Raw genomic sequence first — 23,279 nt, 5'->3', positions numbered from 1 at the left:
AGCAGCGGGATTCTCAGGTGTGGTGAAAACCAACTGGGCGCGTTGTGCAGCGTTTTGTGTGACCCAAGTTGACAGCTTCTGACCTAGAGCAGACTCTCCCCGTGGGCACAGTTGACATTTGGTACCAGATAATTCTTCGTTGGGCATGTTCGGGGGCTGCCTGTGCATTGCAGGTTATAGTATCCTTGGCCCCACTCACTAGATGCCAGTAGCGCCCCACACACACAGCTGTGACCCCCACGGATGTCTCCTGACCTAGAGGAGGGCTCCACTTAAATTCTCATCTTTACTCCAAATCTTCCCAAGCCTGTTTTCCAGGGGTGGCTGCCTCTTGCTGCTACTTGCTCTGTTCCTCTGCCTGAGATACCCTGCCCTTCCTCTTTGATCTGCAGGTCTTTTTAGCCGTGCAAGGTGTGACTCTGCTACGTCTTCCTTCAGCTCTGGTTCCTCCCTGAGACGCGGAGCAGACCTCCAGCCAGGCCTGGAGTGCCACCCCGAGCCCCTCCGTCCCCCTGGCTGGCTCTCCCCATCCCCTAGCGGCGCTGCCAGCGGTGTCCCTTCTCCTTCCACACCTTCACGTGTCCCTTTCTTCCTCACTCTCATCAGATAGCGTCACCACCCACTTCACAGAGAAAAGAATGGCTCTTGGACACCTGAGCTCCTCTCAGCCTGATGACCCCAGGCCCTCGTGTGTGCCTGCCCCACACCCGCGCCTGCAGCCTTCCCTCACGTCGCAGTGAAGGAGACAGTCTCCGTGGTTCTGGTGTGCTCCTTCCACCTGGGCCTCCGCGTGCCGACACCTTCCCTCCCTTGGGGACTGTGCTCTGCTGGATCTGTGTTCCCTCCAGCTTTTATTCTTTCAGCACTTCATCGTGCTCAAGCATTTTCTGTCCAGTTTTCATAACTGTCTTTCAAACCCACCTCCAGAGCTGTACCACCCACAGCCTCTCCCCTTCACAGCCAGAGCCCAGAGCGGGTCTGCACCCAGTGTCCGTTCTCCCCTGGCTCAGGAAAGAAGAAAAGCCCGCGTGCCTCTGTGTGTCTGTCCCTGCTTCTGTTTAACGAGCCTGTCCGGAGGCTGGGCCGAGACTTCCCGCAGATAGCACACCCATCGGGGACTGCTGGCTTCTTGTTGCATGACCTTTGCTTTTCACCTTCTGTCACATTAATTTACTGTGGACAGATGGCAGCTGGCATCGCTTTGGGACCTCCTACTTGTGTCAGTTGATTACAGTTGATCATCCTTTGGACGTTAGGCAACACAGGTTAGAAACTAAAAAAACTATCACCTTATTTAGACCTCTTATATTTAAAGGTCAGCCACAAAATATTTTTAGTAGTCAAAAGTACTTTTCAGAAGTAGAGTGCTGGCTTGGATAAGGCTTTGTCTAAGATGCCACTTCGGGAGCTAAAAGGGTCAGTCATTTGTCTGCTGGCAGAGGCGTCACCGTGATGCCCCCGCCTCGGAGCAAGGGTCTGCTGCCAGTCCCAGCTCGGGCGGGGAGAGTTCTTGTCTCTGACCTTTGATAATCCTGGATCCTTTTACGTTTGCCAGCTCCTCGCACAGCACCAAGAGGCTGCAGAGCTGTGAAAAGCACTCACCTTCAGTGTAGGCTCCTCTCCCCGCTCCCCCCACCCCCCCACCAGTGTCCTGATCACTCTAGTTTACAGCATGTGTGGGAAGTAGGGAAGGGCGAGGGCAGCCTATTTCCATGTAACTGGTTTTGTTCCTTTTGTTTGTTTGGGTTTTTTTTGTTTCTTGGTTTCTTTTTTGGCGGGGGGAGGTAATAGGGTTTTTAAAATTTTATTCATTTATTTATTTTAGAGGCGGTACCGGGGATTGAACCCAGGACCTCGTGCTTGCTAAGCACGCGCTGTACCTCTTGAGCTACACCCTCCTGCCCCCTCCTCCGGGTCTGTTCCTTTTATGTCCCATACGTTTCACATTCTGTATCCCGAAGTATTTCTCGTGGGAATAAAGGACTTTTGTTGAAGCTCTGATGAGCTTGTCCTTTTCATGCTTCACCATTCATCAGCACATCACCCCCTTTCCACCCCTGTACACCGCTTGGCCCAACATATGCCGTGCCCTTTTCTGCTTTTATGCGCGTTTTTATTGTTTTGAGCCTTTTATAACAGCGGGAAGGGACTTCTTTCCAAGGTCTGGCTGGCCCCAGGTGCCACCCTCTGAGGCGTCCGTGGATGCCTGAGGTATGTCTGCAAGCTGGGAAGAGGTCACTGGTGCTGGGCATGCTCGGGGACTCTGACCATTCATCAGGGCATCGTGTGGAACGTTGACGTTACTTTGCCTGAATTTGTGTTTAATGATACTTCCGTTTGCATGTCCCTGGTGCTTTTTCTTCTCTTTTTTTTTTTCCTTTTTCAGTTTTATTAGGTAGAATTATTACAGTCCAACTGCACACACACATGGTATTGCATGTAAATACATGTAGACTGTACACTGCACCTTTTTTTTAGTTTACGTATGTGTACTGATCATTGTTCCTAAGAACAGTTTCGAGCTTTAGCTTTTTAAACTTACATAGTTATCAAAGGAATAAAGCCAACTATAAAATAAGAATCAACAGAATGTGGTGATCCAGTCATAAAGGACAGTCAGATGTGCTGACACATATTCAAGGAATCAGTCATCTTAGTTGTACATGATAAGTAGTTCATTTGTGTGCTTTTTCAAAGGATCACACTTACGGTTTTTCGCTTGCTGCCCCAGACAGCCTCACGAGGGGGGTGGCACACCGCCTTCCCCACCACGCCTTGCCCCCCCTCTGCCTGCAGCTTTCAGACGAGACAGCTGGGAGTGAGGGCAGCAAGTCGAGGCTCAGACAGCTGTAGGAGCAGGACTCCGCTTAGAAGGAGGGGAAGGCCATGTTGAGCCCGGTAAAACGGGAGAGCGGAGGAGACAGAAGCAGGAGTGGAGAAAGTGGGTGATGAAGAGAGGTGTCAGTGAGCGCAGGGAGCCGGTCAGCGCATCCCGTCACGACCGGAGGGAGGGGGATGTGATGGGCTTGGGTCAGAAGGGCCAGCGGGTGAAGACGACAGCCGCTGGGTTTTGTTTGCAGAAGAGAGAGATGTGCTGTGGGAATCAGACTGATGGTCTCTGGGCCAGGTGCCGGAGCTGGACTGTCGAGAGTCAAAGATGGCTCTGGCGGGGGGCGCAGGGGGAGCGAGGGCGGCTTACTGGCCGGGGCTAGGAAAGCCATGGGGTGGACAGAGAGTCCAAAGAAAAGGGTTTTTTGGGTTTTTCTTTCGGATTTTGAGTTAGGTAAAGAAGGGAGACTTTCTCAGTTTGTCCCTGAAGAACAGTTAGTCTCCGTTTTCCTTCGTGTTGGCGCCCCCGCAGCAGGGCACCAGACCCTTTCTTTTGGATCAGCACACCTGCAAGGGGACGGCTAAGAGCCCCAGCATAAGAGAGATGCATCCATGACGAAGTTGAAAGGAACAGGTGAACAGAGAACAGCAGCTTACGCGGCTTTGAACGTTAAATACGGGATTATACCGTTTTGCTCTCTGAATAACCAGTAACAGGAAACAAGGCACGACGGTAAGGAAAGGGGAGGTGGGAGCGCTGGCGAGGGCGGGCAGGCGAAGGCAGGCTCCACGCCAGGCCGCCGCTGCAGCTTAGCCGGGGGTCTCTGCAAGCGGCCGATCCAGGCCAGCCGCCCCTCGCCAGAGTGGCCACATCAGTGATCACACGACCTTCTCTCTCCTGCCACTGGTCAGCTGGCTGCACTCCGTCGTCCAGACTGCCTAAAACTGGCTTGGAGCACCTTCCCAGCCGCCCATCCCCATCCCACACTGATCAAACCCTCAGTGGTCCGTGGGCCTCCCAAAAACGTATGCCAGATACTAGAGGGGGCGCCCCTGTAATGGGGAGGGTCTGTCATTTATGTCAGACCTAAGGGAGTCTGCGTCTCCAGGAAGGACTGAAGGCCTCGTTCTAGTCTTGGTTAGACTACAGCCAACACTGGGCACAGTCCCCAGCCGGCTGGGGAGCTACGCCGTCTCTGAGAACACCCTCGGTGGAGGTCCTGGGGCAAGGAGCCTTCTGCCTTAGAGCACTCTCATTCACGGATGTGAGGAACGGGCAATGGACGTGACAATGCCTCATGTGTACTAAGTCAGTTTAGGTCTTGCCTATGATTTGGTGACTTTCACCCATTAAATAAAAACTTTCAGGTTTAAATAAAGGCCTTCAGGGATGATGAGATCTGGTTCACTGCGTTATCTACGAGTTTCAGTACTAGACTGATACATTTAGTTGTCAGGGTCTTTCTTCTTACCCCAAAGAAATGGGCATAAGGCCACCAGGTGACATTGGGTGGGTACGTATGTGTTGTTGGGGTCGAAGCTATAAACCCAAATGTTTCTTCCAAATCCCAATTAAAACTGAGTTTTCTAGGTCTTTTGCTTTTTAAGATCAAAACTGCTCTTTAAAACAGGTATATATAACTACTTGTAAGCTATATACGAATTACAAATTAAGAGGCGTACCATGGTTCAATTTGATGTTTTTCTCAAATTTTCTTGTATCTTATGCCAAGACTCTGATGATAGCTCCTCCAAAGGTGCCCAGCTGTCCTGGCGCCTGCCTCGGTCCCTGCTGGGCCAGGACCCTGGGGCTTCCGTGCGGTTTCATTTCGGCTACTCAGAACTGCCATGGGGAGGTAGTGAGAGTGAGAAATGACTTCCACAGCTCCCTCAGAGTCTTTTCTCCATTCCAGAGGGCACCAGCTCCTTTTTTAAGAATGCAGAACCCTCCACGACTTACTTCCACCCACAAGGGTGTGAATTCCTTCTCCCCTGAGTAAGAGCGAAACCCCCCCATCCTCTCTCTCCGTTCATTTCAGCTGAAAACGGCTCGCTGAATGTTAGCTGATTCTTAAACACAGTTTATCCCTAAAAACAGCCCCTACCACCCTGGAACTTTACAAACATTTAACATCGGTTGCTTACAAGCCTTTTTAAACACTGTTTTAAATGACATTTAAACAGAGGTCCATGAAACTAGTAATTACATGGAGAACTCTTCCAACTCCTGGTTAGTATCTTTTTGAAACTCCATTTTTCTGCTTTTGCTGTTGTAGAAAACAACTGATGTATAAGGTATAATTCATTTTCTTCATCCTTAATAAATTTCTGCATTTCCTCAAATCTCTTTTGGAATTGGGCAGAAGAAAAATACTTCTTACCAGTTCTCATTTATGCGATTCTTTCAGTGTATGACGTTGGGTTCAGGAGATTTTCTTCCAGGTACGTTGCAATACATCCCCAACATTTGTCTCTTAGGGCCTGTGAGTATGTCCTAATGGGGAAGGAAACAGAGTGACTAAAAATTCCATTTCTTTGCATTTTGGCCTAAGAGTTTTTCAGTATATAATTTGTCATACAGTTCTCCACTTTTTTTACAGGCATGTTTTCCACAAATCCTGCGTGGATCCCTGGCTTAGCGAACACTGTACCTGTCCTATGTGCAAACTTAATATTTTGAAGGCCCTGGGAATTGTGGTATGTTTCCTGTTTTGTGAATACTTTCGTGTAGTGTTATCTCTAAGCATGGCACTGACATGGACGAGTGGATGGTTCAGAGTCCCACAAGGACACACTGACTTCCTTTGCTGTATAGCCTTGTGAGCCTAGCACTGACTTTTTTCCCCACGTCACTTAAAGTCCAGCCCACTTTGGAGAACTCCTGGCAGAGAAGGTGAAACACTGCTGGTCCACTTCAAAGCGTGCGTCTATTGGGTGGTGAGGGTGTGGTGGAGAACTGAGACAGAGAGAAGGAGACCATTTTCCTTCATTCCAGTATCTTTTTTTTTTTTTTTAAGGAATTTAGAATATAGACTTTTACACTGGCCAATAATAGTTTTTCTGAGGTCAGCATGATGTAAGATGAGGTCATCACTTATGTTCCTTCGTCTTGAATGTGGTTTTGCTCCCCTGGGCATGGGTCACTGCAGGCCGTGACCTGATCAGTGCCAGCCCCAGGCAGACCTCCAACAGCCTGGCGGGGGCCTTGGGCGGGGGCCGTGTGGAGCAGCACTGCAGCCCTGGCCGGGCGGGTCAGCCGCTGACCAGCCAAGGACCTTGGAGGCTCCCTACGGTTCCTTCCTTGAGAGGAGTATGTATCCAGGATTATTGCTTTTTAGAGGCAAAGGAAGTATTTTCTGGTCTCAAAAAAAGACTGAACAATCTTGTAGAGCAAAACATTTGTTTTGACCCAACAGATGAATTTCCTCACTGTAGCCTTGCAGATCAAAGTAGTCCTATCTGAAAAGTGCCCTCAGATGGCTGTTGAGGTGTGATCCAGTTGGGCAGTGACGCTGATCCTCCATCTCCAGAGATCAGGTCGGCGATGCTGTGTTTAGCACAGTGTGCCTCCGCCTCTTCACCACCGACACTTTGGACTAGACAGTCCCTTCTGGGGGGCCGTCCTGTAGACTGTCCAGCAGCGTCCCTGGCGTCTACTAGTAAATGCCAGTTTCACAACGCCCTGGCCACACAATCAGAAATGTCTCTGGGCCCGGCCAGGTGTCCCCTGTCCACCCCCACGCGAGGGGTGTATCGTAGAGCATCTGCCATAATGCCTGGTGCGTAGCAGACACTTGGGGAGATACTAACTTAACTGCTTCTGTTGCCTCCAGCCTTCTTGGCTGTTGTTTTGTTATTTAAGTCCTATTCTTTGAAGGACCAAGACATACTCTTTCCTTCTGTTTTTAATGAAAATTGTTCTGAAATGTATTATAAACTGCCATGGTTCCTTAAATATGAAAAACGTAGCAAGCCCTCTTCTAAATGAGTGTCATTATTAGCCTCGGTTATCACACCGTGCTGAGATTCTTTAAATTTGGGGTGACAAAGAACAGAACTGTTTTGCCCAGGAGGCCACTGCCCTGGGTTTGGCTGGCTGTCACCTCTCTGTAAGCATAAGCTTCTCTCAGCCACCCTTCCCAGCTCTGCTCCTAGTACGCTGTCTGCCGTTGGCTGAAAGCACCGACGGTTGCTAAGGAAACCAGGTATCCATGCTGTTAAATCAGAAGACTAGCATCCATTCACTTTTTCGCTGGTAAGCTTTGGCTCCACGGCAGCTCTGTACCCCTCCTTCAGAATTAGATGCTTGGGTTTTGCAACAGATAGTTTTCTCAGAGTTCAAGACTCTTTCGATGTTGATTGGCTCTTGGTTGTATGCATTACTTATATTCAAAAGTAGGAGATATTTAAAAACTTGACTACCAGATGGACGGGGCATTACAGAGAAGTTAGTAGGATGAAAGGGGTATTTACTGTTACCTGCGTTAACATAAGAGCCAAAGTGATACACCGAACTGTTTGTCAGCTTTATAATAATGATAATGAATCACTTTGCCTGTGAGCCTTGTCCATAAGGGGTTGTCATTTCTTTATAAAGATGAAGTATCCAATTTTCTCAGTTCTGCAATGAATTTTGGTTTTCCTTTGTACCATTTTTGGGGAGAAATCATGTTTCTTTTAAAGAAAAACTCTTGGATGAGAGTGGAAAGTGTAGATGAAGAGAAATGAGAGGAAATCACATAGAAAAAACTCGGTAAAGTGTTTTCAACAGGGATGTTGAACTTTAAGAATTTTATAAAAGGAATTCTTAATCTTACAAGTACTTTTAATCTGGAAATGTTTTGCAGCCAAATTTGCCGTGTACTGATAACGTAGCATTTGACATGGAGAGGCTCACCAGAACCCAAGCAGTTAACCGGAGATCAGCCCTAGGTGACCTCGCCAGTGACAACTCCCTTGGCCTCGAGCCACTTCGAACTTCGGGGATCTCACCTCTTCCTCAGGACGGGGAGCTCACTCCTAGAACGGGAGAGATCAACATTGCAGTGACAAGTAAGTGGGCCCTGTGCCCAGGACACGGGACGGCTTTGCTGCTGGTGTTCAGTGTGTGGTGGAGAGCTGAGGCCGTCACCAGGGCCAGTGGTGGCGTCTGTAATGGAGAAGGGAATGGGGACTTGCTAAAGCAGATAATTTGGAACAAGGAAGCTTTCTTTATAATAAGAAGTGTGTGTATTTATGTGTCATGAATAGGAATAACTGCCATTTGATGAGTGGTTGATCAGAGGTCTGTCTTAGTAGCTGTTTATAAGCCTGATTTGAAATGCAGACAGGGATGTGATGTTGAGTATCAGCAGCAGCTCAGGTGTGTGGTGTCGCTGTGAGCTCAGCGCTCTCTAGTTCCCAGGTGGCAGGCAACTCAGTGAAAAACAAATCCAAAATTTGAACCTGAAAATTCACAACTTTAGAAACAGCTGAGATGGCCGGTTGCTGCTCACTGTATTTTACACTTTTTATGAAGTTTGGTATCTTGGCACTTACCTCTTTGGTATAATTGGACAAGAGGTAGGGGAGAAGCCAAAAGATAATCTGCCCTAAAAATGTTCTGGGCTGGTTATGAACGTCATGATTGTTGAACTGTTGACAAGAAGGAAAGTAATACGAGTGTTTTGATGGCCTTGCCTAAGTGTGAGTGGGCTGGCGGGCGTGCGAGTGGGCCTCGGGGACGCTCCCCCGGGACAAGCAGCTGGTTTCAGTTCCATTCTCTACATGTTGCTTCCATCTAACCACCTCTCACCCGTCTTCCTCGCCACCTCTCTGGTGCTGCCTCTCGGTGCTGTTGCCTGCCTGTAGCTTCGAGCCCTAACCCTGGTGGGACTCCTCTCAACTCTGCAAGTCAGGAAAACAGATAAAGCTGTTCCCGGAGTTTCCCGAACCTAGTAAGACTCATGTGGTCTGTTCAGTCTAACCAACCAAAAGGTGTTAGAAAATGAGTTCCCAGGTTTTAGTGTCTCGCTTGTCTAAACTCAAGGAGACCTCACTCAGTTGTAAAGCAAGTAAAAGTAGTCTTTGACACAATTTGACTCATTTCTTACCATTTCCCAGAGATTTGTTTGTTTAACAGCATCTCATGTTTTCCTGTTTTGGCATTTAGGAATTACGGGTGAGATTTTTAAAACCTGATCTAGCAGTAACAAAGGAGCCAGAGGGTGTCTGTTCGCTCCTGCGTTTCGGGAGGCCCTTCGTTGGTTGACATTTATTGAGCACCTGCTACTACATTAAGTGCTGATCCTATTACATTTTATATATAAGTGTCCTTTCAAAACCTTATGCCTTGATTAAAATATTACTTCGTGCATCAAATTAATCACCATTAGCAGACTTTATGCACATTAATCAGTGAATTTCATGTGGTTGCACTAGACCAGTGCTCCCTCGACTTCAGTCTCCAGCCCTGTGGTGCCCTGGTAGCTACCGTGCTTCTAGCCAGCGTCCACTGTGTGCAAGGCACTGTGCTAAACACCCCCGGGAGGACGGGGGCCACCGAGACCCCGGCCGCCGTGGGTCGCTGCTGATGTACCCCTGGGCCGCTGGGTATTATTCTAACGGTGTTTAGTCTAACTTTTTGGTCACACTGATTTTTATAGCTGAAATGCTACGCAGGTATGGATGCTACATTCACAATCAGAAACAGACATAATTGAAGTCCTAAAAGTTAGTCTGCTCATCACGTATAAAAGTCTAAGAAGAGAAAAATAAAGACTGCTGTGTCAAGGGTCTTGATGTCAATGACTAGTCATCTCTTAATTTTTTCTTAAATGCCAGTGTACATTTTTTTCCTAACTTAAAATACATGTGGGTGAAAATGGTGGATTCTGCATGGGTTCTTGAGTGTTTATTTTGACTTAAATAAAAACCTTATATGTTCACGCTGCTGATGAGGAATTTGCATTCCAAGAAGCAGCAGCTGCACTGTTACCTAAAAAGAAAGAGTTTGCTATGCATTTTCACGACATAAAGCAAAGTGGACAGACAAATGCTCACAGAACAACTCGGCATCCTGGAGTCCTGAAGACCAGTTCTTCCTCTTCTGAAGACCGCCACCTTTACAGTCCAGTAGAAGTGTGATGCCCTTTTTCTGGGAGTTCCCAGGCACACACAGTGTTGCACAGAGGCAGGATTCGTGGAACCAGCCTGAGAAGCACCCACGTTACGCACAGCTTTCACATACAGACATTTGGCATTCCAAGTAGGAATGTCTTCTCTCTGCGTTAGCGCAGGTGTGTGGGGCATTTCGCTGTGTGACGCTTTGTCAGACCAGCCCTAGCTCGTGTGTACTCTAGGAAATATTTTATAGTTAAGACTTTTTAGGCACTCAGATTGGCTCTCGGGTTATTTTTGAGGTTCTCAATAAATACTGTATCTGATCCATTACCTTGACAGTACAGACTCTGAAAAGTTAAGGGAAAACATGAACTGATTTCCTGGATCTAGAGAGAAACAAGACAAAAACCCTTAGAGTTCTGTGTACCAGGGGTTTTCAGCTCTTCGATGGGCCATGGACCTTGTGACTCACCTGCCCTTCCTACCCCTGCTTCACAAAGCCAGAGCAGCCAGTGCTGCTTCCCCGCCGTGGGCTGGTGAGGTAGTCCTCTTCTGGGCAGGAGACACCAATAAGAGGCCCTTTTTAAGGAAAGACTGCAAGTACCCACTCGTAACAGAAGAGAAAGTAGACGTGAACGCCACGGGAGGCCGGCCTGCGGACTGCTTGGAATATCACAAGATCTTTGGGAACCGCTGCTCCATATTCCTAAAGCCTTTCTCTAAGAATGAGTGACACAGCCATGCAGCAGTGACCAAATGAAGAAGGAAAGGATAACTATAAATATAGCTGGTCTATTTTGCTGTTATTTAAATTAACAGTTTAAAAAATCTCATGTCCATGAGCAATTTTATATATATTTTTTTACTGCACACTTTTGGTGGCCACGCTTCTCACAAACCTCAGGACGTCAGCGGGAAGAAATGTCTGGGCCGTGCTATCCTTTCTCCCTCGCAGCTTTCACCTCTACTTCCACTAACCTTCTGCACTTAGTAGCTCTCTGGCAAACCTCCTCCTGCTTCACTTCCTTGGGCCAGTCTTGGCTTACACCTCCGTTGACGTCTGCTTCGTTGCATTTGAGGGAAATGTTGGCATCGATTTGACTTAAGCCTTCTCCCCAGAGTGACTTCCTCCCTTTCCTTTGTCAACAGAAGAATGGTTTATTATTGCCAGCTTTGGTCTCCTCAGTGCTCTCACGCTCTGCTACATGATCATCAGAGCCACAGCTAGCTTGAATGCTAATGAGTAAGTAACAAATTGTTTTTTTGGATTGCATGTGCCAGATGACCCCCCAGAAAGTATGTTAGAGTAATTTTCATAAAAATCATGAGAACTGACGTCCACCAGTTTCACACTGATCCAGATGCGATCATACCTAGCAAAATAATTTCTTTCACAAATGTATATTTTCAGTCCGTAACACTGGTTGGGAGTTGACCTTGCTCAGCAGCAACCGCTCGGTTGAGAAAGGGTCTTGGGGCTGTCCTTGGCCACAAACTTAGAGTAAATCAACAATGGAACAAACGCCAGGGGACCCAGTACGGTCAGAGGAGGCAGAGAACGCCCCTTCCGGGCCGCTGGCAGGAGAAGCCCCACGGTCCTGGGTGCTCATCACACTTACCTGGAGGCTTGTGGCTTTTGGTGGATGCTAGCACCTGGGCCTATGCACAAAGGAACACGGATGTTTAACCTGTGAGAAAGAAGCAATCGGGAAGACCTGCTGTTTCCAAATATTAGAAAGAATGTCGGGGTGGGTGGAAATAAGCGTAAACTATATTTCCATAGGGGAAATTGAGGACCTAAGGGTAGGTTCCAGGAAGGCCGAGTTTCACTGCAGTGAAAGGAAGAATGCCTGTTAGCAAGGCTGCTTACCGTTGAGGTGGTTTGCTGTGGGGGCAGGGAGTGCCCGGGACTGGGAATGCAGGCGGGAGCTGGGTGTCGCTTGTCGGGGCTGCCGTAGGTGAGGCGTTTTTTAGAGGATGGAAAATTGGGCTGGATGACTGTTAAGGTCCATTTTGATTCAGTGGTTTTCCAAGAGTAGCTTTCTACAGGGTATGATATAGAAAAGGTTTTTGGTTTTGTTTGTTTTGTTTTAAATTTGGGGCATTTACTGTAGGATATTATTCAGTCCTTTCTTTCAACCATTATTCATGAAAACTGATTCAAGATGAAAGCATCCCTGGGACACGGCCCAAATCTGAACTTAAATCGGTGGAATCCATGTGCTCTCTCTGTTCACTTATGTCCTGGCATTTTAATTGATTAATGACAACCACCCACGCTCATGTAGTTGATTTAACTGAATGCTCATAGTCCAGGCAAGTAACCTCCACTCCATTGACGTGATTTTATTACCTCGAACCTGATCTGCTGGCTAGATGTTTATGTAAGAAGTACCCTTTGACATCCCTGACATATCACGTATTGAGGATGTCTTGGTCCGTGGACATTCCTCAGCCTTCAGATGAGTAGTCTCTGCCTCATCCAGCAGGTCGACAGCTAGTTGCTTCTGTTGGGCCCCCCGATGAGGTTTTACTTGGACATGACACAGCGTTAATTGCTCAGGTTCCAGAGTCAGACGTGCCTGGATGTGACTCCCCGCTCCTCTGTGTTTACTTGTGAGAACTGGGCGGCTGTATTTACCTGAAGCTTGTTTTAGTTGTCCATAAAACGGGAATAACGGCGGGAGTGCATCACAGGGTCGTTGTGAGAATTAGCACATAAAGTGCTTAGCACAGTGCCTCGTACATATTATGTGCTCAATAAATGTTAGGCAAAACAATTCCTCTGAGAGTCTTTCAGAGTTCTGTGAAGATGGCCATCTGCCTTTATCATTTGGCAAGTGAATTTCATTTTCTCCCATGAAATAGACTCATGGGAGCTTGTGACTACCTGTGATTCAAACCACAATTCAGAGGGAAATATTTGTTTCACCTGCAGTCACTTTGCTTACTCCCATGCTGATCCATCAGACTAGATGAGGGGCTTACAGCCAGCCCACTTCCTAAAAATTTCACAAATGACTGAAAACTAGTCACAGCAAGTAGCTGCTCACTGGGCACTTTTACAGAATTATTAAGTCATTTACTAGTCAACCTTGCTGCCTGCCAGTGGCAGCAGAATCTGCCAGGTGCTCAGTTCATGTATCAGACATTTTAGACAACGTTCAACAGGCTTGTTACCCATTATGAATTGGAGTTCGGTGCGTAAGTGCCTGCGTGACTCAGAATCTATGTCATAGGTCTCAGATCCATGTCTCAGTCCAACTCTTCTCTAATCAGCCTTTGTAAAGGTTTGAACTGCAGTTGTTTACTTGAATATTATTTCTGTGCATTCAGTCAAAACCACGCTGAAGGACAACTTCCATGATCCCATTTAGAGAGAGAAATTGAGAGAGAATGAGAGTGTGTGTCTGTGTGTACTCATGTGGATGCATGAAAACATGGTCACCAAAACATTAATGGTGGTTATCTTAGTACAGTTTTGCGTGATGTTTTCCTCTCCTGTTGTGCTTTTATGTGTTGGTTTTTCTTTTGTAACCTGAATTACTTAATTTTTTAAAGGGCATTTTAATTGGGATAAAAGAAAGTTAATAGCCACTCTTACTCAATATCTCTTTCCCAAAAGTGATGAAAAATTCCTATGCGATTTTAATTCCAGCGAAAATTTTATTTCAGCAAATAAATTTATAATTATTCTTCATTAATGAATTCTTTTAAATCTATCTTATTTCCCTTTTTGCCTTTACTGAAAAATTAGAATGAGATTGCCTTTTCAGTTTCATTGCTCTGCTTCGGTTTTCTAAATAACCTCGTCCATTTGTAAGATAATCTTCTGTATAAATAGATTCCGTCTTTTCACAAGTCAATGATCTGTTTGGAAGTCAATAGTAAATTCCACCTCTGTGCATCCTACCTACCATTACAGTTTACTTTTCTGACAGTGTTACGCTGAGCCCGTGTGTTGCGATGTCAGCGAGACCTTATCCCAGGCTAGTCACTGGAGAAACCCCGGGGCAAGAGAAGCAGCCTGGAGCCAGCAGGTCCAGGCTCCGCGGGCTGGTGGGCAGCTGCTCTGCTGGGGCTGGAAGCCCGCCCATCTGCCGCCCGCGCGCTGCACGTGTCCCCAGGGCTTGATGCCATTGGCTTGATTCAGAAGCCAATCAGAAGTCCCCGTATCTGGGGCCACGCCCCTTCTGTTGTGACGAAATGCTATTTAAGAACTCGACCATGACTAGCTGACTTTTTTAATACTGCAAACAAATCTCGTGACTTTTGAGACTTTGCCAATATAAAGGGGCTAGTAGTCAAAGAAGCAGATAGAAGCAAGGTAAATATATTTACATGTATTAGCTCCCCGTCTGTTTATTTCTTGGCTCCTAAGTAAGCAAGGTTATTGAACTCCAGTTCCTAACCGACGTTTTCTGCTCTACTTCATTCCTCAAATAAACCTTGTTAACCCCAACATTTACCAGCTTATATTTATATAAATCTACTTTCCCCTCAGCATAACAAAAGTAAATATTTTCATCATTGCTTTTATTTGAGGAACAAGTTGTCAGATTCGCGGATGACGAAGGAGAGGTTTTGAGTTGAATGGGAGGTTCAGCTAGGTGTCCTTCACAGCCCTTTCTCAGCTCCCAGATTCTGATGCATAGAAACCATGTTCTGAGATTTGCAGGAGTGTAGCCCAGGCGTTCAAGATGCAGAATAGTCCCCTAAGGGGAAAATGAGTCTGATGCGGTTAACCTGATGAAGTAGCTGGAACAAATGTGAGATCCTCTGGCATAGCCAGGGACCAGGAAGCCCCAGCTCTGCAGCAGGACGCCGCACTTGCGTTGTCTGCACCGGTCTTCTTGTAGAGCTGTCCCCCTCTGAGATTTTGTGGTGGAAATGTAGGGGCCAGCCCAGAGGAATGGGTGTCTGTTATTCTCTGCTGAGTATTTCTGACTTGTTCTGCTCAGACTCTTTTGAAAGGAACATCGACATATTTCAGTATAAAAGGGTCTGAAAATGTAATCATTTGATACCTTAGGAATGCTTACCTTAGAAATGAGGGGAGTGGGGTGATATGAGAGGTGTTTCCAGGTATTTGAAGGATTTTCAGAGGTGAGAACAGCTACTATTTGCTGCAGGCCTACCAAGAGGGTACTCCTGTGTTGGGCTCTGTTACTGCCCACGTTGCCCCATTTAGTGCCCGTGGTCGTCCCACGGTGGCTGACCGGCGCATGCAGAGGGTGATGCCTGCTGTGAGGTTCTGGAGCTCGGGGGGTAGATTTCCTCCTAATGTAGGAAGGAACTTCCTCCAGTCGGAGCTGTTCACCCACGACATGGGCCATCTTGAAAGCTGACAAGCCTGCCAGGACCTGCCTGTTCACACAGAGGCCGCCAGGCTGCAGCTGTTCAGAGGCAGGCCCAGGGTCAGGTGGAAGGAAGTCTGACCCCTCCCAGTCCCACGAGTCCCTCCTGTCCTGAATGGTCCCAGAGCCCAAGGAGAGAGGCTGCCTCTTTTAGAACCTTCAGTGTCAAAAGCGTTTTTAAAACTTTTTTTGCAGCCACCTCCTGCTGTAAGAAAGACACTTTACGCTGTGGCCCAGCACTCCCGCATGTGTACCTGAAACAGAAGTTTCACAGGTTCCCTCACTACCTGCAGTATCTCTGACCTCTCTTCCCTGTGCTCTGTTGCTCACACTGATTTTATAATCCATTAGTAGGTTGCAGCCTGCACTTTGAGAAACACTGATCTAAAGAATTTTGAATTTTGAATTCTCAGCCGGGTACCTCTGCTCACACGGGCACCCTTGCCTGGCTGTTCACTCTCCTGAGACAGCCTTTTTTGTAGCAACACCAGCAGAGATGTGCCCCCAGTTTGATCATGAATCCTCTTCTCCCTCTTAGCATCTTCCCCTTTTAGCCACTCTGAGCCTGAGAGATACACACAGAGGAGCAGCCCTAGGCCAGAGGGGCCAAGGGACCCCCAAGAAATGCCACAGGAAGAAGGGCGTGGGGCTCACTCCCAGTGTCTCTAGTCCCAGCTCTTTCCTTCACACTGCTTGTTTCTGACTGCTCCAGGGGGCCGTTTAAGGGCTCCAAATAATGTGGCTGAAGAAGACAAATTTGCTTTTCTAAAAATGTGATGACAGAAGGAAGATTAAAGCAATGGGCCTTTTGATTGAACTTCTGTACTGGCTTTGACAGTAGTCATTACTTTTTCTGAAGTACCTTTAATGTTTGATTGCATTATAATTTCTTAGAAAGGCAGCAAAAAAAGCAAGATGTAAAAATCTTGATTTGCTCATTCAAAGTCCTTATATCTAAGATCCAGTTTTTCTGAGCAAATATTATAAAAAACCATGTATTTTCTTAAATATGAGCTACAATAAAGTGTAGAGCTTTACCTGAAGCTGCTGTGAGCAGCCTTCATGCCTGGCCGTTCATTCATTAGGCACCATCTCCCTGGTACTCCCAAGGCTCCAGGCCTCGCCCCGCAGGAGCCCTGGGGAGAAGGGGCTGTGCCCCTCGGTGCCCTGCACCGCAGCGCTGGCTGAAGTGACAGGAGATCCAGGGAGTGCCTGCGGGCCCAGCGGTGTGAGAGGAGCGCAGCCACTCAGCATCACACAGACACGAGGAACCGCCACTTCTGCAAAAGGCTTCCTGGAGGGAGTGACTTAGGGACAAGGCCAGGCGCAATTAAGGCACAAGGGGTGGGGAAAGCAGATCAGGTCCAGGGAGCTGTTTGGTTTGATGTGCCTACCGTAGGTGGTGGTGGGGGTGGTAGGTAGACTACAGAATTTGGATTTTATTTTTGGAAATAGCAGGAAGTGTCTAAGGCTTTTCAGCAAAAAGAAAATTCCTGGTGACCGAGAAGTTGCTTTGACGAGGTAGTGACAGGAGGCAGGAAGGTAGGTTAGGTGAAAATGTGGAGCTGAAGGAGGAGGTCAGGGGGATGAAGAGGAGATAAAACAGGAGATGCTGGAGAGTTGTGTGATGCCTAAGGATTGGCTTGAAATATGGACCTGGAACTGAGCATAGAGAAGAGAGAGCAGAACTGAAGTTACAACATGGGAACCACAGCAGTGAACCAGACCACATAGGGTCCAAGCCAGGGCGATCTCCCGGTGCCAGGCTGCAGCATTAGCCTGAGGGTAGCACAGGAAACAGAGAGGTTTCAGGTCCCTTCAGGCACCTGACTTAGGGACACACACACACACTTAAAATCTGGGGAATTCCTGTAAGAAAACCAGACATCTCTGGAAGTCTGTACTGTTCAAATCTTATTTTAAAATAAATAAATGACAAACTAGTTTGAGGTATGAAGGGGGAGCATACTATAAAGACAGCAGCTACAGATTTCAAGACGCTCAGCATTTAGAACGTGTGTTCAAACCAGGAAAAGTTGTAATTATATATATGTCCCTGCATTTTCAAACAAGATGCCATTAGCCCATACTTTTCCCTGCATTCCTTTTGGGAGTAGGAACACACTTTTAAGTGACTGAGCCCCTTGACCTCAGATCGGAAGCTGCTGGGTTCAGGAAAATGCTAATGGCTTACTGGCTTTACCAGATACTGGGCTGGGAAGTAGCTGGGGACAGCCCCAGGCCACCCTTCAGTTAGGATCACTTTCTCTGTTATTTTGAAACATTGACAATGACACTCTGACTAACTCTTGACCTCTCTTTTTTCCTTTTATTCCATAGGGTAGAATGGTTTTGAAGAAGGAAAAAACTGCTTTCTGACTGATTGCCTTGAAGGAAAAAAGAACCTATTTTTGTGCATCATTTACCAATCATGCCACACAAGCATTTATTTTTAGTACATTTTATTTTTTCATAAAATTGCTAATGCCAAAGCTTTGTATTAAAATAAATAAATAATAAAATTAAAAGACTGTTATCGAGTGTCATTCACGGTCGTATGGTTGGAGGGCTGATTCTGAGATCACGTGCTCAGCTTCCATCTGTGTGCACTTCAGAGACAGAAAGTGCTCACCCTCCCCGTGGGAGGGACAGTGTTTCTGCTGTGTTTTCTGTTGGCTCCTGCTGTGCCCAGATAGGACCCAGGCTTTGGGGGCATCCTGTGTGGTGATGCCCCCTCGGGCTCTGAATTGAGTGGGTTACTCCATTTTATTTTCTTCAAGGTTCACTCTCTGATAATTTCTTCTTTCTTTCTTTGTGATTGATCTGCCTCTGCCAGAACAGACAGTCACAGGACATCGAGTTGTGTCACTTGCCTCTGTGTCACTGGTACCTAGTAGGGTTCTTTTGCACATAGTAAGTGCTCAATAAATATCTGGTGGGGTGAAAGGATGAGTGTAAGAAAGTGTTTCCAAAACACACACCGATTAGTAATAAATTATGTCTGTCTAAGATTTTTTTTTTACCTAGTTTGTACTGAATTCTTTTAAAAACAGCAAACTCTGTAAAGTTGGATGGAGCAATTTCACATGTGTAAATGAAATGTGTTTTGCATTATTTTTGAGGAAGATGTTGGAATATTTTGTTCTATTGAATCATACACTTGAAGGATTATCAGTATATGTAAATGTTCTGAGCAGTGAATTCTCAATCCCCAACCCCAGCATTCCTGAAAGATGAGAATATTCCTGTCTGTAACAGGTTCATTACAGCAGTCCTACTCAAATCAGTAAGGGGTTGAAGACTTTGTTTATTGAGATATAATTCACACACCATATTTATTCTTTTAAAGGGTAAGCCATTTCAGTAATTCTTGGTATATTCACAAGGTTGTACAACCATTGCAACTATCTAATTCTAGAACATTTTTATCATCCCCAAAAGAGCCTTATTTATACCATGAACTGTAACCTCTCACCCCTGTCACCCCCACTGCCAGCCCAGAGACCGCTAATCTACTCTCTGTCTTTGGATTTGCCTGTTCTGGGCATTTCATGGGGACAGAATCATACAATATGTGGCCTTTGTGTCTCACTTCTTTCACTTAGTATAATGTTTTCAAAGTTCATCCAGTTGTAGCATGTATCAGTGCCTCATGCTTTTTCAGGGCTGAATACTATTCCATTGTATGGATGTACACCACACTTCGTTGATCCATGCATACATTGGTGGACATTTGTGTTGTTTCCACGTTTTGGCTGTTATGAATAATGCTGCTATGAACGTTTGTATACACATTTTTGTGTCAACATACTCTTTACAGTTCTTTTGGATAGATCCCTAGGAATACAATTGCTGAGGTGTATGTTAACTCTAACTTACTAAAAAACTACCAAAGTGTTCTCTAAGCAGCTGTACAACTTCTTCACATTTCTACCAGCAATGTGCAAGGGTTCCAATTTCTCTACATCCTCACCAGTGCATATTATTTACCTTTTTTTAAAAAAAATTACAGCCATGTCTAGTGGGTGTGAAGTGGCTCCTCATTATTGTTTTGATTGCATTTTCCTAATGAGTAAGGATGGTGAGCATCTTCCTGTGCTTTTTGACCACTTGTATATCTTTATAGAGAAATAGATCTAAGTCCTTTGCCCATTTTTTATTGGACTTTTTTTTTTTTAAGCTTTTTGTTGGGGGAGAGGTAATTAGGTTTATCTATATCTATATCTTTTTTTTTTTTTAATGGAGGTACTGGAGATGGAACCCAGGACCTCATGCATGCTAAGCATGCACTCTATCACAGAGCTATACCCTCCCCTTTGGACTTATTTTTTTATTACTGAGTTGTAAGGGTTCTTTATATATTCCAGATACTAGGCCCTTAGAAAAACAGTTTGCAAATATTTTCTCCTGTAAGTTCCATTCACTTTCTTGATGGTATCTTTTGAAATACAAGTCTTCTGTTTTGGGGGTATTTTAATGGAGTCCAATTTGTCTTTTTTCTTTGGTTGTTTGTGTTTTAGGAGTCATATCTAAGAACCCATTACCTAATTCAAGGTTGCAGAAACTTCCAAGAGCTTTATAGTTTTAGCTTTTATACTTCAGTCTTTCATCCATTGTGAATTAATGTACGTATATGATAGGAGGGAGAGGTCCAAATTCATTCTTTTACCTGTCAATATCCATTTGTCCCAGTACCATTTGTTAAAGAGATTATTCTTTTTTCCCTGTTGAATGGTCTTGATAACTTTGTCAAAAATCAGTTGAGCATAATGCATAATATATTCTATTTTATTGATCTCTATGTCTGCCTTTTTGCCAGTATCACATGGTATTGATTACTGTTGCTTTGTAGTAAGTTTGAAATCGAGAAATGTGGATTTTCCAACTTTGTTTTTCCCTTTTCAATATGAAATTTATTAATTTTAAAGTAGCAGCAGAAGACTGATAGTGTCTTGACAGAAATGATAAAAACCAGAAAACAGTGTAATGAAATTTTAGGGGGGAAAAAACCTGGCAACCTAAAAACCTCAGGAAAAAAATTCATCAAAAATAAAGACGAAACAAGGCATTTTCCAATAAACAGAAACACCAAGAGTGAGTTCTTCAGACAGAAGAAAAATTATTCCAGATAAAAACATGGAGATGCAGGAAGATTCGAGAGCAACAGAAAGAGTAAATATGCAGACAGAATGATAATTGACGTACAGAACACTAATGTCTTATGAAAGCTAGTCAACATTAATTGCACAAAAGATGGGAGAGGATAAATAGAATAAAAGTACCTTAAGACACTTGCATTTCCAGGAATAATTAAAATTTAAAAATAAAAATAATAAACATAGAATGGGATAAATATAAAACAATAAAATGATAGGTTTAAATCCTAATATGTCATTAATGAATGTAAATGGATGCTTAAATACTCAAAAATTAGACTAGATATAAAATTTACATACAAACATCTATGTTTGTGTGATATTTCTTTAATATACAGATACAGGAATGTTGGAAGTAAAATGATAGGAAATATATATATCATGTAAGTATTAACCAAAAGAAAATTGTTATATAAATAAAAGGCAAAATATGTTTTAAGATAAAGAGGGACGTTTCATAATGATGAAAGTCCGTCGTGAAGAAACTAGTTCTCAATTAGTGTACCTAATATGTCTTCAAAATATATGAAGGAAAAATTGACAGAGCTAAAAAGCAAAATAGACAGTTTCACTATCATAATGGGACTTTTAAACACATCTCTCGTTAACAAGCAGAAAAATACTCATTACGGATCTAGATTTGAACAGCACAATAAGTAATATGTAATTGACTATAGGATATATATTATTTTCAAGAACACATAGATCATTTACTAAAATAGACCATATTCTGGGTGTTAAATCAAATTTCAACAAATACGTAAGAATTGAAATCATGCAGAGTATGTTTTCTGACCAGTGGCATTAAGTTAGAAATCAAAAACAAAAAGATAATTGAAATGATTCCTAAATTATTGGAATCAAATAATATATTTCTTAAAACACTCATGAGTCGAAGAAATTGCACTTGTTTTTAAAGTGTTTTAAAATTTAACTGAATGCCAATAAAATCACAATATATCAAAACTTGTGTGATGCAGCTAAAGCAATGTTGGAGTGAAATCTGTGGCCTTAAGTGCGTGTATTAGAACTGAAGAAGGGCTAGAAAATCAGTGTTGTAAGCATTCGTCTCAATTAAAGGACAACAAACTGAATCAAATCAAGGCGATAATAATGCTAATAAAATAATATAGTAGAAAACAAATATACAATAGAAAAAAATCAACCAAGCATGAAGTTGTTTCTCTGAAAAGAATAATAAAACTGACAACCTCTGCTGATCAAGAAAAAAGACTCAAATGACCCATAAAAGGAGCAGAAAGGGGGACATCCCTACAAAGCCTACACACATTAAAAATAATGATTATAAAGTTCATAAAAACAGAAAGTCGGATGGTGGCTACCGGGTTAGAAGGAGGGGGTGAAAGGGAAGTTGTTAAGGGGGTACAGATTTCAGATCTGCAGGATGAAAAAGTTCTGCAGATCTGTTTCACAACAATATGAATATATTTGACACTACTCAACTACACACTTAAAATGGTTAAGATGGCAAATTTTATGTATTTTTTACTGTAATAAAATAATGAAAGTATTATGACAACTTATGTTAGTAATCTCTGAAATGTAAATGAAATGGAAAAATTCCTTGAAAAATACAAAGCACCAACACTGAGAGAAGAAACAGGAGATCTGAATTCTACATCTAGGTAATAAATTAAATCCCTGGTTTAAAATACTCCTTCAAAGAAAAACTCTAGGGGTAGGGGATTAAGAGTTACCGATTACTACGTATAAAACAAATGTGATACAAGGATACAGTGGGCAGCATAGGGAATATAACCAATATTTTATAGCTTTAAATCAGGTATAATCTATAAAAATACTGAATCACTATGTTGTACACCTGAAACTAATATAATGTTATACATAATATTAATATTATAATATTGTATATACTTTAATAAAAGTAATAATTAATTAAAAATTTTAAAAACTCTAAGCCTAGATGGTTTCACTGGTGAATTGTTTATAACATTAAGGAAGAAATAACAACAGTCTTACACAGATTTGTCCAGAGAATAGAAAAAGGAGTACTTCCAAGCCTTTCAATGATACCAGCATGACTTTAACACCAAATCATGACAAAGACAAGAAAAGAAAAGTACAGGTTAATTCACTTTATGAATATAGATGCAAATATTCTAAATAAAATATTAGCTAAATAAATCTGACAATGTATAAGTAGGAAAAAATACCAGGTTAGATTTATTTTAAAGTGCAAAGTTGAAAATCAGTGTGATTCAACACATCAACAGAATAAAAGTGGGAAGCCATGTTTTTATCTTAATAGATATGGAAAAGGCATTTGCTGAAATTCAACACCCACTCCTGATTTTAAAAGAAAAGAACTTTTAGCAAACTAGGGAAAGAAGAGCACTTCCTTATCTAATAGTGAGTATTTTCAAAACTTCAGCAAACATTATGCTTAATGATGAAATATTTAAAACTTTTCCCTAAGGTTGGCAATCAAGATACCTCCTTGACTTCTCCATCAACATTTTATTGGTATTCTTAGCCATGTGATAAGACAAGAAAAAGAAACAAAAGGTGTAAGGATTGGAAAGGAAGAAATAAAACTATTTACAAACAGCATAGTAGTACATGTAGAAAATCCAAGATTCTGCACATCAGCTCTTAAAATGAGTGAGTAAATTTAGCAGGGTCAACTGTATTTCTATATGCCAATAATAAACAATTAAAAATGAAATTTTCAAAATGATACCATTTACAAAAGCATCAAACATACATCAAGTAATAAGGAATAAATCTAAAAGAATATGTGTAAGAGCTCTGCACAGAAAACTATCAAGCATTATTGAGAGAAATTAAAGGTGAC

The 23,279-nt window shown here is 43.8% G+C and overlaps 1 protein-coding gene across 2 annotated transcripts in view; it reads left to right on the top strand.

Annotated features, from left to right (window-relative positions):
• Positions 1-17,815, top strand: part of RNF130 (ring finger protein 130) — an 87,003-nt gene extending 69,188 nt beyond the window's left edge. Inside the window, exons 6-9 of one of the 2 annotated variants that reach the window (XM_064480181.1) lie at positions 5,430-5,526; positions 7,677-7,881; positions 11,080-11,173; positions 17,628-17,815. In XM_064480181.1, the coding sequence (XP_064336251.1) occupies positions 5,430-5,526; positions 7,677-7,881; positions 11,080-11,173; positions 17,628-17,643 (412 nt within the window). In that variant the 3' untranslated portion in view covers positions 17,644-17,815. The remainder of the gene's footprint in view (positions 1-5,429; positions 5,527-7,676; positions 7,882-11,079; positions 11,174-17,627) is intronic. The other variant, XM_064480182.1, reaches the window with a different exon arrangement.
• The last annotated feature ends 5,464 nt before the right edge of the window (positions 17,816-23,279 follow it).

Source organism: Camelus dromedarius, chromosome 27 (genome assembly GCF_036321535.1).
Source record: "Camelus dromedarius isolate mCamDro1 chromosome 27, mCamDro1.pat, whole genome shotgun sequence".
NCBI classification, from domain to species: Eukaryota; Metazoa; Chordata; class Mammalia; order Artiodactyla; family Camelidae; genus Camelus; species Camelus dromedarius.
This window is presented reverse-complemented; position numbering and strand designations above follow the sequence as displayed.